This window comes from Trichosurus vulpecula, chromosome 1 (assembly GCF_011100635.1).
Source record: "Trichosurus vulpecula isolate mTriVul1 chromosome 1, mTriVul1.pri, whole genome shotgun sequence".
NCBI classification, from domain to species: domain Eukaryota; kingdom Metazoa; phylum Chordata; class Mammalia; order Diprotodontia; family Phalangeridae; genus Trichosurus; species Trichosurus vulpecula.
This window is the reverse complement of record NC_050573.1, coordinates 409,580,376-409,594,587: the sequence shown is the minus strand read 5'-3', so window position 1 is coordinate 409,594,587 and position 14,212 is coordinate 409,580,376. Positions and strand designations below refer to the sequence as shown.

The 14,212-nt window shown below is 36.7% G+C and overlaps 1 protein-coding gene across 1 annotated transcript in view; it reads right to left on the bottom strand.

Moving 5' to 3' along the window:
- Positions 1-896: 896 nt before the first annotated feature.
- Positions 897-14,212, bottom strand: part of NNT (nicotinamide nucleotide transhydrogenase) — a 120,048-nt gene continuing 106,732 nt past the window's right edge. The window contains exons 20-22 of the mRNA XM_036759766.1: positions 6,249-6,367; positions 5,253-5,368; positions 897-3,345 (exon numbers count right to left, since the gene is read on the bottom strand). Of these exons, the coding sequence (XP_036615661.1) occupies positions 3,196-3,345; positions 5,253-5,368; positions 6,249-6,367 (385 nt within the window). The 3' untranslated portion in view covers positions 897-3,195. The remainder of the gene's footprint in view (positions 3,346-5,252; positions 5,369-6,248; positions 6,368-14,212) is intronic.

Below are 14,212 nucleotides of genomic sequence, written 5' to 3'. Positions count from 1 at the left end.
ATTGCCAGACTCTCGTTCCCACTCCAAAATTTTCACTTCCAGCATCAGAGCAAATAAAATGCACCATTGTGAGGCACTAATGATCTTCTAGATGTGGGGGGCAGCAAAGGGTGCAGCCCTTTAAAAGTTCAGTTCCTTAGCCCCAGATGGTTGGTCTGGATGTTACTTAAGAGATAACAGTTTGAGCACTGGGGTCTTGAATGCTTCTTAAATACAAACATGACAGTTTCTGCCTTTTTATTAAAGCAAGACCATAAAAAGCTTCCCTTGGAGGGATTTTTCCTTTGCTAATTAACCCAATCCTTCTTTCCTTGGAAAACCTCAAGAGCAGCTGGGTTATGAAAATTGCTACCATTGGAGCAGAGGAATTTTTTTCACCCTTCTAGCCCAATCACATTTGTTGGCACAGTTTTTCAAATACTGGCAAGGTCTATAAATTAAATACTTGAAGTACTCTTCCTAGATTTACAACAGAGCTGCCCAATTTTCCCAAAACTAATATGCTTTAATACATTAGCTTTGTTGCCTGAGGGACTGGGAAAGTTGCTTATTGATTACATACACCATAAGGGTTTTGATAAATTTGCTAGAAAGAAAACATTCATGGAGTTGGACAAATTGAGTTGAAGTTTAATGCTTCCTATTAAATGATTTATATAGGCGATTCTATATCTAAAATTACCCATGTATAAAAGTAAAGTATCTGCTTTGATGGGGATTACATTCTTGAAAGTTCTATTTCCAGATTCATCACCAAGTCAATTAACCAATATGTCCTAATCCAATTTTCCTATCTGTTGAACAGGGAGAAGAAATTGCTAATGTTAGCAATGGGGGTTCATAATGTAGCAGAGAGACTATAGAGACTAATGAAGAAAAAATAATCAAATCCACAAAACATTTTAGGCATCATTTATTAAACCATTTGGAGGCCTGTTTGGCAAGGTGATTGATTTCAAAACAGTCCACTCCAGCAGAAAAGAAAAACACAAAGGATGCGTGGATACTAGAAGCTAAAGACTACATAAATGTCAGCATGTATCCTAGGTTGCTTACTGAACTATAGCAGGATATAAAACACTAAGTCATTCTTTTTTCAATGTCAGAATACGAAGTGAGAGAGGGGAGAAAGGGAGGAAGATATGCACCATGAGTGATCAAGAAGCAAAAATATATGGTGAACAGTACAGGCACACAAGTGCTTCACTACTACAAAATTTAAGACAATATAGAGGGTGAAAAAGAATATCCACTAATGTCGATATTCTTGTGGGGAAACAAAATGATTAGGGAATTTAAAAATTTTATTGTAATTCATAACTTAAGACCACCACTGTGGGGATACTAATAAGAGAAGCAATATGCTCAAAAATAAATCTATCAGATAAAAATCACCTTTAGTTTAATTTTCATTTCACTTAACAGGACTGTACAACAAAGGCTTGCCAAGTAGCAAAAGTGTAATTTCAAGTAGCAAAAGTGTAATTGGAAATTTCACTGAGATTTGTTAAACAACTACTACAAACGGCAATGATAATTATAATAATTCAGGTATAATCCAGCTGCTTTCAGCTTAACCTGACTGTAGCAGCTATCTCCAAAGCATAAATGTGTCTCCCTTCCCATTTATACCTCCCTGCCATACTGAAATAGTCTCAGGAAGGAAATACTGTTCACTCTTTCAAATAAATCTTTCATGATAAAATATAGTCCTGAAGTTAAAAATGAGTTGTGATCCATTAGCCTACTGCATTTGTTACTTAAAATACAAAGGAAAGGTTACGTTCCTATTCCTAGAAAACACTGAGCCTAATGAGGCACACAGAAACATAAGTTGTTTACCTAATGAATAAATCCTTCAAAGTGAAGCATGACAAAAAAATAAATATTTTTGGCTTGTTTCAGCATGATTTTATAGACTATATTGTTAACTGAAGAAGATAGCTGAATTCTGCAGATAGCAATTAATACCAAATTTATACAAATGTCTTTAGTATTTGTCACACTTTTGCCACACATCAAGAATATATGAAGCTTTTGGCACAGCAGACAAGATCAATCAAGAATCTATTTTTCTGCTTCAAAAAGGTATGGTCAGTTTCTTTTTACTGATATTTGCATAAATACAGAGGTAGTGAAAAAAGTGCTTGTATTTTTTTCAAATGTCATCAATCACACAAGAACCCAACACAATAATTTGAAAAATCATTTTTATAAACAGTTAAGATGGATTAATCTCATTTACTTCATAGTAACATGTCTTCCCCAGATGTTAATGCTTTCTAACACAAGTAAAACTATCTGTATTTAGCCTTTGTCACCAGAAACAGTTGCTACATCATTATGCAAACATGATAAATTTATTTTATTAGTCAAATATTTGAATTCCACTCAAGTGCACTTAATAAAAATAAAACAGCCCTACACAACATAAATTGAGTACTCAACTAAACCTACCATATGAACTCAAAGAGTTCTTATAATATTATAAAGGGAGTTAGATTTTAAAAGCAAAACAGATTTCAAATTGGTATATTTCATCATAGCTCAACACATATAGGTTCCAGTGAAACATACAAAAGCTAATAACATTAATGTTTTCCAGAATTTTAAAGAGGTGAACTAAGCCATTAAGAGTACATTATACAAAATAACCCCAAAACTCAGGGTTTGAAACAACAGACTGAAAAAAATGAAGAGAATAATGGTGTTAATTTGAAACAAGATTAAACATCCAGGGGACAACTTAAGAATAGATAAAGCTTTAAATTATATTCATTTGATTAACAAAAATTTTGGAATAATACAGATGCATACAATGTTTACATCGTGACCTGTTTTTAGTCTAAAGCACTTAGAAGGTTCCTAAAACACCATATTTTTGGTTCTTGAAAAACTGTTGGCTACTAAAAGTGAAGGGAGGAGAAATTTTTCAACTGGATTTCACCTAAAATGATGATAGTCTCTTTTTATAAAATGCTTCTGACTCATCATATCAAATATATGCACAGAAAGATATAGCATCTTTGATGCTTCTTTTAAAAACTATGACAATTCACTATATTTGGATGGTATGTGTCCTTTTCATTTGTATTTTTCAGAGTTTTGTCTTTCTCAAAGACATGATTTATACCTTACAGATATTCTTCTGTTCATATAGTTGAAGGAGCTATTTTAGACAATGGCTACTGATATCTACTTCTGGTAGGATTCCCTAATTTTTGCCTGTAGAGCATCACAGGTCTTCTTGGCATCCCCTAAAAGCATTGAAGTGTTGGGTTTGTAGAATATTGGGTTGTCCACTGCAGCATAGCCAACTCCCAGAGACCTCTTCATAACAATTACCTGAAACACAAGTTTATTATTCTTTTAATAACATGGGCCATTCATTCCTTTAATATTAAGACATCAAAATATATGTGGGCTAGAGAGTACATGAGCTTCTATTAAAAATTTTGACGTATGTTTGAGAGGGAAAGTAGGGCAGGATTCCCAATTCTACCTTTTAGTCACTAGACCTCAAACTGTCAAAATCTTTCAATACAAAAGACCTGTGGGGACAGATTCTATCTCTCAAAAAGAAAAAGATAAACAGTTAACTCTAATGCTGTATTTCAACAAAATAAAAGGGACAGGGAAGGTGAACTCTAATTTTATACGCTATAGGTGTAGCACAATAACCATTCCCATATGACATGATGCAAGCCTAGTGGGCCAATCTAGATAGACTTTGCTACTATTGTCACTTTTTGGTTAAATAAGCAAGCTTTCTGTAGTTTATGGACATATACCTCCCAAGAAACTAGACATTGAAAAACATTTTCATGTGTAGCACAAAGTGTCAAGCAGAAAGTTATACTGCTCTCCCCCCACCCCCAGGGCACATTCAATTATGAATTGATGATGCAATAAACTTTGAACACAGACATGCAAGTGTTCACATCATCTATATTTATTTAACACAAACAGTAACTTAGTTCCTGAATAGAGCATATTTTTAAAAGAAATAGTGAATGGCTAGGGTCCAGACCTGTGATTTTACTAATACAGAGAATTCCTGGATAAGGAAACCTCTATTGATGCAGGTCAGCACTTTCTCTCCAACTTACAAGTCTTAGGGAGTTGCCAGGAGATTGAAACTTTAAGTAACTTACCCAGGGTCACCAAGCTTTTTTGTGTCTTAAGAGACACTTGAACCCAAGGTCTTCTTGGCTCTGAGACCAACTCTCTATTTACCACACCATGGCCTCAGAGTGAAGCCAAATACTATTCTAAATCAAAGGTACTTTTTTTGTTTCCCTTTTTTCCTTTGTTTTGTTTTAACTTAGGCCTCTCACAAAAACATAAATTTAAAGTTTCTTTTCTCCCATTTACAAAAATATGCCCATTGCCATCAGGACCACACTTGGAGAGAGAGGAGGAGTAACACCTGCTAAGTGCTTTGAACTTTCTAAAAGCTGTCTTCATTAGCCTCCTCGGAAATAATGTACATGAGTAAAACTAAACTCATTGAAATGTAGCTTATTTTTTGGATTTGGGTCACCTTTCTGTAAGACAAGGCATATCAACGACATTCAAACTCTTGTAAAATAACAAATGAAAATACATTCTATCCTTCATATATGAAGATGACATTGATTTGCTGTCACAGAGTGAATCCACTTGTTCTTAGTTACTTATGCCAAGCATTGACTCTGGATTTCATTCAGTTATAATCAAAGGATATAAATTATTCTTCCAGCTGAAGTGATGGATTTACACTGTTCCATCCACATTCTCGTACTCAGTTGTACTCACAGCCGGGGATATACACCTGAGTTGAGTCTATAACCATGGAACTGCATGAAATCCATAAAGAAATTAAAAGCCCAAACCCCAACCTCATAATAACACCACGCTCTAACCCAGTGGGTATCAAAATCAAACGGAAATAGGGGCCACTAAACTGTACATAAGGATCCCTGAGGGGTACATCTTGGCTTAGTTTTAAAATGCAAATATATCTATGTTTTATTGCATTTTTATTTATTTTGATAAATATTCCTCAATTATACTTTAATATGGTTAAGGCCACACTTGGCAGTATTGTGGGTCATATGCAGCCTACCAGAGACCATGTTTAACACCTCTTCTCTAACCAACTAAGCTAACAGATGCAGGTACCTGCTATTTTGTAGCATGAGAGAGGAGGCAATTTGATGCCTAAAATGTAGGTTAAAAACTTACTTTAAAATAGGTATTTGAAACTTTACCTGTTTTGATTTCCAGACTTCTAAAACTGGCATCCCAGCTATAATAGAGTTGGGATCTTCTTGAGCTGCTGAATTAACAGTGTCATTTGCACCAATTACAAGGACTAAATCAGTATCTACATCATAAAAAAAGAAAGGAAGAAAATGAAGATTAAAAACTTAAGTGCATCATTTTAACTCCTCCTTTGACAAGTATCTGTATTTTCAATAACATGCTTAATCCAAATAATGATAAAAATCCTTTTAAATTTATCTTTCCAAAATGATATTTCAGTTGCATTATCTTTGATGGGGTTATCATCACATTTTGAAGTTTAGGAGAGGCAAATTAGGGTCAATGTCATAATAATTAATCATGTATTGTAATTGTACCCACAATGTCACTTAAGTGAATGGTCCTGACCATTTTCTTCATTTTCAACACCATTTTTGGCAAAAGTGAAACTCTGTGGACACTGAAATTTAAATAAATGAATTACTAGAGTACCTGAATGAAAATATCTTTAAATACTAAAATATAAAAAATTCTAGAGTGTCATCAAAGTACAGATGCATGCTGTCCTCCTCCTTCCTCCATATTCAGGATGCTTTATCTACTAAGTTCTCAGAAGAGCAAACTAGTTTAATTTCAACAATACTACATATACATAACAGAAAAATAGTAAACCATTCAGAAATTAATCAGTATCAATAGACTAGCATTGAGACTAATAAAATTCTATTTTACTTATAAACTCATTCTGCAAAACATAGATTGGCATAAAGGGAAGACAAGGACATTCCACAGACTGGCAAGTGTTAGGTGGATTTATTGACTAAGTTTTTATTGTCTTCCTCCAAGAATACCAATATACAAAAATCAGTTGAATTTTATACAACATTGTCTTTTTCTGAGTAATAAATATTCCAAAAGTTCTTATAGTCATATTTTTGTCTCAATTTGGTATGCTTTCATCTAAACAAAGTTTTTGAAGATACTTTTCCACCACTTCTTACCTGGGAAATCATGATTGATCTCATCCATTTCTAATACAATATCATACGGGACCCCGGCTTCAGCTAAAAGTACATTCAGCTGACCAGGCATTCGGCCTGCAACTGGATGGATTCCAAACCTAGTCGTGAAATAAATGAACAGCTGGCCTTACTCTATGGGCCAAAATTTGCAAAGGGACCCCAACATCACCTCCAAATCTGCACACATTGTTCTTGGCTTCTATATTTCTGCATGTTTACTATCTGATCTGTTCAGGCAGAAATACAATTAGTCCAGATATATGGGCAGTTCACAAACATTCAAGTTTAGACATTCAATATCTAAGTATATACAAACTATAACTTCTCTCAGAAAAATACATGTGTAGCTTTGAGAGCTGCCTTTGAAGCATATGTTATAAGCACAATGAATCTTCGATAATAAAAATAAATAATAATGCTGCCATACACGAGTAAAGCACTTTTAAAAACTTTCCAAAGCCTTTTCACGGACATTATTTGATTTAATACTAACAACCACTCAGATCCAAAGCTTTTTCCTATTCTTTAATACTAATGAAAGGCAGTAGTAGCACAGGAAATTCTTAACAGTGAATAGCACAAAAATTTTATTTGTCTGTGGCTTGCACTAATAGGTTTTTGCAGTAGGTTTTTCTTCCTAATTGTTTGACTTTGACTAATATTAAAATTAGTTTGCTTCCCTGGGCAAAAATCAGTTGATGGTAACGCAAGATCAACTAGAAGCATGCTGAGGAGCAAGAAAGTTCCCACGAAGAATCAACTTACAAATAAGGAAATGCTGACTTGACATTCAACTCTGAATCTACATGAATAAAAGGGATGGAGGGGCACTGAGACAACATGGGTGAACTACAAGAGCCTGACCACTCTATTCTGAGATGCCATAGAGAGTATGGCAGATCCAGTGCTCTGAACCTCAAAGATTCAGCGAAGCTTAATTTTAGGATGTGGAAGTTAGCAGAAGAATCGAGGAGATCCAGGTTGAGATGAACCAGGAATGACCGTCATACCCAGAACTACATAGGGATGGAACTTGGCCCTGGCAAAAAGCCACATTACAGGAACTAAAGCTGGAGAGATGAATAAATCAACAAAGACATCAACCAGTACAAAAATTATTGTGGCTCTTGAGATTCCCCCAAAATAAAGAGACAGTAACTCCATAACAAATCCAAGCAGAGACTCAAAGGGAAATAATGGATTTTCTAGAAGGACTACATGAATACCTAGAAGAAATGAAGCAAGAGAGAAAAAGGGAAAAAAATCTGAAAGGAGAATAAATAGCCTGGAAGAAGAAATTGTAAATCTTACCCAAATAATAGACTCCTTGAACACTAGAATAGACCAAACAGAAATTAAAATCTAGAAACATGATACTGATCAAAACCAGCTCTATTAAGGGCTGGGACCCTTTCAGAAAAGGCATACTATGTCTAATCCTCCTTGTAAATAAACCTAGTTGCATAAACATGGTTCTGTATTGGTTCAAGAGTAAAGTTACAAGCCTTTAGCCTGGTTTCAGGATCTTCCGCAATCTGGGGCCACCCTCCCTTTCCAGTCATGTTTCAGATCACTCCCCTTTGCATACCGGATACTTCCTGTTTCCCAAACACGAGTTTACAGGATCATAGTTATGGAGATAGAAGAAACCTCAGAAGCTATAAATTCCTTTATTTTTGAGATGGAAAAGCTGAAGTCCATGGAGACAGAGTGTTTTGTTGTTGTGGTTGCTTTGGATTTGGGGGAGGAGGGGGTTGGTTTTTTTTCCTAAGGTACAGTCAGTAAACATCAAAGGCCAAATTTGAACTCACATCCTCTGACTCCACCATCAGTTCTCTTTCCATTATTCCACATTGCCCCCCTGAAATTTTCTACTTCTATCTCTGCCTTTGCCTGTACTTTCACCTGTGGCTAAAATGTTTTCCTTTCTTTCTTCCTCATTGTCAATGGTGGAATTCCTTGTCCTTTAGAACACAACTCAAATGCTGCCTCTTCCAGGAAGCCTTCCATCACACATTCAGGTTAAGTCTAGCAATCATTCAATTCACCAAACGTCTATTAAATACCTATCATCTATCTGCAAGGCACTGTGATAGTCATTTCATCTTGGACATCACCTAAAACTTGGCACTTCTCTAATATACTTCTACAGTATTATTCTAGAGTTTTATAGACCTGTTCTATCTCCTTCCTAGACTGTTAAGAGCTATATAAGCTAACAGACCCTGTCTTATCTAAACAGTCTATCTCTACCAAGCAAACACAGGAGCCATTTAAAGAATACTCAATTGATAGACAGTATAAAACAGGTTTCTTGAATTCTCATCAACCTCCATGCTGCCCTCCCAGTGACAGAAAGCTCACTGCTTTCCACACTGGCCCTTACTTCATTGTGAGGCAACTAATGCTTGGAAAGTTGTTTCCTTAGATTGATCCAAAATTGGGTCCTTGTACCTTATACCTTATACCCATCCATGTTAGTTCTTCTCCACAGAATTTTTAATATTTCTTTTTGTTGATGTACATTTTAACACTATAAAATTGTGCATTAATAAGGAGCTTTGAAGTTTGCTAAGCTCTTTACATAGATTATCTTATCTGTCCCTCACAACAAACTTATGAGGTAAGTACTACAGGTAATATCACTCTCCTCTGACATATGAGGAAACTAAGACTAAGAAAGGGAAAATGACCCATCTACGGTCACATCAAAATAACTGTCATAGGTAGAATATGAACTGGAGTTTCTTCTGACTCAAAACCCAGGACACCGACCACTAAATCACGTATATCTCAGAGAAGGCTCAAAGCTTCCAGCAGACAATAACATTCAGGGCACACAATTTTCACACTTTCCCTGGGACACACATATACCTTATGCCAGGCCTGCACAGTCCCCTACAACATTTTCCCAATCTATCCTCCCCATCCTGGATCTGGAGTATAGCCATTTTCATACAGCAGCACTCAAATCCAACAAGCATTTGTTAAATGCCTATTGCTGGTATTAAATGACATCTTAGGCATTGAGATACAAAGGCAAAACAAAATACGCCGTCCGTGCCCTCAAGAAAGCTTATTTCCTACAGCGGCAGCAGCGACGGCAGCAGAAGGTGGTACTGCATCACACAACGAGAGCACTCATCCTGTACCACCGCTTCAGCTTCTTCCCACTGAGCCAAAGCTCCTTATGCCCTGCCCAAGTGAAGGGAAACTCATGGAAAGAGCGAGAAGGGTCTGGAAATCCCGTTGTGCGGCCCCTCCTTTCACCTTCTTTTGCTGTTGTAACGAAAGCGTCCCTCAAAATAGCTTCAGATAAGACTTTTGGCAAGACGTACAAGACGGTGATACCCTGTTTTATATAAATCTTTTTAAAAACTGCATGGCAAACTTTAAAATGTGGTAAATAATAAGTCCAGATGTCAGGAAGCTTAAGGAATCAAAAACCTCTGCATCCTGATGAGATATCGTACAGCAATGTGTGTTGGGAGGCACAGAGGGCTGCAGTTACCAACTCTTTGTTTCCTTTAAGGAACATCTCAAAAACAACCCCAAATTTCTACATGTACTTCTAGGAAGTATATGTAATAATAATAGTTAATATTTACATAGCACTTTAAAGTTTGCAAGGTACTTTACACGTATCATTTGATTACATGAAAAAATAAGGTGGTATTTGCAGCCTGTACCAGTAAGGCAGTAGTAACAATGCAGATGACAACTGCTGAAATGCCTGTGTGGTTCTGTATCACAAAGTATACGAGACTCCACATTGAAGGGAGAAGAAGCAAACTGAGTTCAGACACCAGAGAACCATATCCCACAGGCCATTTATCTTATCTATCAGAGCAGTAAAACATTCCACACACAATATCACAGCCTGGAGCCTCCCATCCCAAAACCTAAGTCAGCCTGTTTTCAGTTCTAACTACCACGAGGGCGGCCATTAGCAGCCACTAGCAGCTATAACTGCCCTCTCCCGCGCCCTGCTCCCTGCTCCCTCCCCCTCTCCCCCTCCCCCCTCCCCCTCCCCCTTCCTCTCTCTTTCAGCATTTCCTGTGACATAATTTCCTTTTCCTGCCAGGAAGCTCCTCCCACCACACTTAACTTAGACTTCCTGTGAGGTAAGCAGGTCACATGGCCTATTAATGGGTGGGAAAGATCTTCAAATCTAAATTGCTACTACACAGCTACATGAAGGAAATCTTAATTTTTTTAATGGAGTAATAACTGCCTCAGATTTTTTAAATGCATAATTTTCTAATCTTTATTAACAAATTTCAGGGCAGCTAGGCGGCATAGTGAGTAGAGCACCAGACCTGGAGTCAGGAGGACCTGAGTTCAAATACAGTTTCAGACATTTGACACATGTACTAGCTGTGTGACCTTAGGCAAGTCACTTAACCCCAGTTGCCCCACCAAAAAAAAAAAAAGAAAGAAACAAATTCCATCTACATAAAGATTTATATTTTGAAAAATACTGATGTTTTGTTCTTCGTACCTTTATGGTCATGCACTTTATTTTTCCCTTTTCTTGTCAGTCAGTCAATAAGCATTTATTACACACCTACTATGGGACAGGTAGTGTGCTAAAGTGTTGGGCATACTAAGAAAAGCAAAAGACAGTCCTGTTCTCAAGGAATTCAAAGTCTAATGGGGGAGACAACATGCTCTGTGCAAATACACTACATGCAAAAAAAAATGGAGATAATGAAGAGAGGAAAGGGGCTAGCATTAAGGGAGAACAGGAGAGGTTTCTTGTAGAACATAAGATTTTAACTGGAACTTGAAGGAAGTTAGGGAAGCTAAGAGACAGAAATAATGAGGGAGACTTTAAATTAAGTTGAGCATCTTCAGATATGAAGGTAGTGTCTGACAGTTACAGAAAATGTTAAGGAAGCAATTATCAAATTCTTCGGAACAGTGAGAACTTATCCCTACCCACAAATCAATATATGTCTATTTTTCAACTAAGATGAATGACTAAAATTAATTCCATTTTAAAACATTTTGGAATGACTTCTGACATCAGATAAATGCACTCTGGGATGTAAATTGGGGCCTGGGGAAATCACTGTTCTATCATGTATGTGCTATTACCATTTACTCTCTAATGTGGTACAAAGTTCATGGCTTCAACATAAGGCACTGAAAGTTTTTAAGTATCATGTTTAGTCTCTTGTATTTTGCAGCTGCCTAACATCCACATAAAAGTTCTAACCTAATTCTAGTATTACCACCCTGTTTTACCAATCTCTATTTTGTAATAAATATGAGGGCTAGAAATAGAAAGGTATTAACCATCTGATCTTCTGATCTAGCACATTGATTAGTAGACAGTTATAATTGAGGGAGTAAACAATAAAAGAAAGGAAAAATATTGTCTCCATTTATTTCTAAAATGTTATAGATACCCAAAGTAATTTTACAATTAAAAATAGGTAAACCTGTTTCAACATAATATGCTTATTCACTTTAAAGGCAAAATTTGGGAAAACTAAGGGAATACATATGGAAGAAGAGAGAAGAGGACCACAAATTATATAAAGAATAATTAAATATCCTAATGAAAATCAAGGGTTGCAGAGGCTCAATCCTGGATTCAATACTGGAAAAACTTACTTGCAAGTTGTTTGGAAATGCACTTTATATTTCGTCTTGTACTTACAACTTTTTATCACAGCATCCTCCTAGGATATGAGGTACATACCGTGACAACTATTAACATAACCATTACACATCTCATTTTTCTTTTATTTATTACTTATTCTTTGTCTAATTCTTATAGCTAATCCATAACCACTGCTTAGCCATACTAAGCCATACTTTGATACTTTGGGCTAGAGAGATCACTGGCCCCTCTCCTAAGACAATTCTAAGGACACAGCTACTAAGAGGATAACAATGTAATCTGTAATTATTACCATATAGTTCAAGTATTCCAGTCAAGTATAGATCAGAAGTGAAACTATCTATCCTATGAGCCTCAGTCAAATAGGAGTGACTTATCAATACCTAAAGAAAAGGGGCAGCTGGATGCCCCAGTGGATAGAGCATCGGCCCTGGAATCAGGAGGACCTGAGATCAAATTTGACCTCAGACACTGGACACTTACTAGCTGTGTGACCCTGGGCAAGTAAAAGAAAAAATGCCTACCTGTTTAAATGTAAAATAGTTACACATCCAGTCCTAAAACTAAATCTTTTAAAGTGTTTTGTTTTGGGTTTTTTGGTGAGGCAACCGGCATTAAGTGACTTGCCCAGGGTCACACAGCTAGTAAGTGTCTGAAGCTGGATATGAACTCAGATCCTCCAGACTCCTTGGCCAGTGCTCTATCTACTATGCCACCTAGCCGCCCCCTAAAGTATTTTGAATACCATGGTAGGTTAAAGATAATCTTTATAGAAAAAGATACACTGTGCTATCTAATACAAACAACAAAAGATGGATATTTTCAAATGAGCACTGAAACTGGAGACAAATCTGTTCACATAGTCTTTCACACATCCACAGCACTTCATTTTATAGTCTTCTTTCTACTCCCCATAAAAATTCTATGAGATAGTTCAGTATAATTTTACAATGCCAATTAGAGACAAGGAAACTGAAACAAAGAGAGGTTAGTATCTATTTCCATTATTCCAAAAACTTTCTTTTTGGCCACTGAAAGTAAACAAAAAACCACACCACTAGATTATAAATCCTGGACTATCTTCCGTTAGTAACCAGCTTGAAGCCAAGGAGAGTCAATGGGAGAACTAGAACCAGCAGTATGAACAGCTATTAAAGATCATAAAGTCCTTGCTCCCCCCACCCTGGGTTTCCTAAATTATCCTAAAAAACTAACTACCCATCCAGTGCTTAAGAGTACCCATACAGAATGGGAAGCTGGGGTTCAGCTCCAAGTGCAATCCTAGTGCTCCTTTCAGAAAAACTGTACACAAGAAATAACTTGCTTCAAAAGTTCAATAAAAGCAGCTTCCATCACTTAGGAAGTGTTACAGATCAATCATAGTATGATCTTAATTCTGGTTAAGGCAGTGGCAAAAATGTCATATGGAATCCTAGCTCTCCCACATGGTACATAGAAGAACTCTTAAAAGATCATCAGATTGAAAAATGATCAAGAAATCAAAGGAAAAACAATAAACTTCCTCATCAAATCCAGAACTGCACAGAGACAGAATCCTGCTGGATCACTTAGCCAGGGAAGCTATCACAAGAATGGATAGCCAACTCAAAAGCCTGCTAGCATTTGGACTAGAGACACTACAAGATCATGTTAAACCTGCAATGCTCTCTTCCCAGAAGAGAGGGGAGCCTGTATGGTTTAGAAGGGGAAATCCTCAGGATGGCAGGGAGGGATCAGAAATTGACACATGGGGTCAAAAGCCAGCAGAACTCTGACATGAAAGTTCTGGAGGGGTGGGGGGGGGTGGATGTCCATAATATTATGAGCAAAGACACTCCAGAGAATTTAGCACTCTAAAATACCAGGTAGGTAGAAATCAGTAACCGGAGCTCAAGATCAGAAACGAGTAAGTCCTGACCACTCCATCCAGGAGTGTGAGAGGAGTAAAGCCTAGCCCTGGCACAAAGTCTCAAACCAGGAACCAAAGGTATGTGAGAAAACAGAAGACAACACCAAACACTGCAAAGAAATGAGTCAAGATGTCCAAGCAGTAATCTGAAAGTAACTCCATAGTAACTATAAATGGAACCTTAAAGGGAAAAAAACGGTTTGGCCACAAGGAATATATAATTACCTAGAATAAGTGAAATTATAATGAGAGCTTTGGGGTAAAAAATTTTTAAAAGTAGAAAAACATGTCTTAGAATAAAGGGTAAAAAATAGTATTACCAAGTAATGAAGTCCCCCCAAATCAAGATGGACCACTCAAAACTTAATGACTCCATGAGACAAAAAGAAATATTGGATCAAA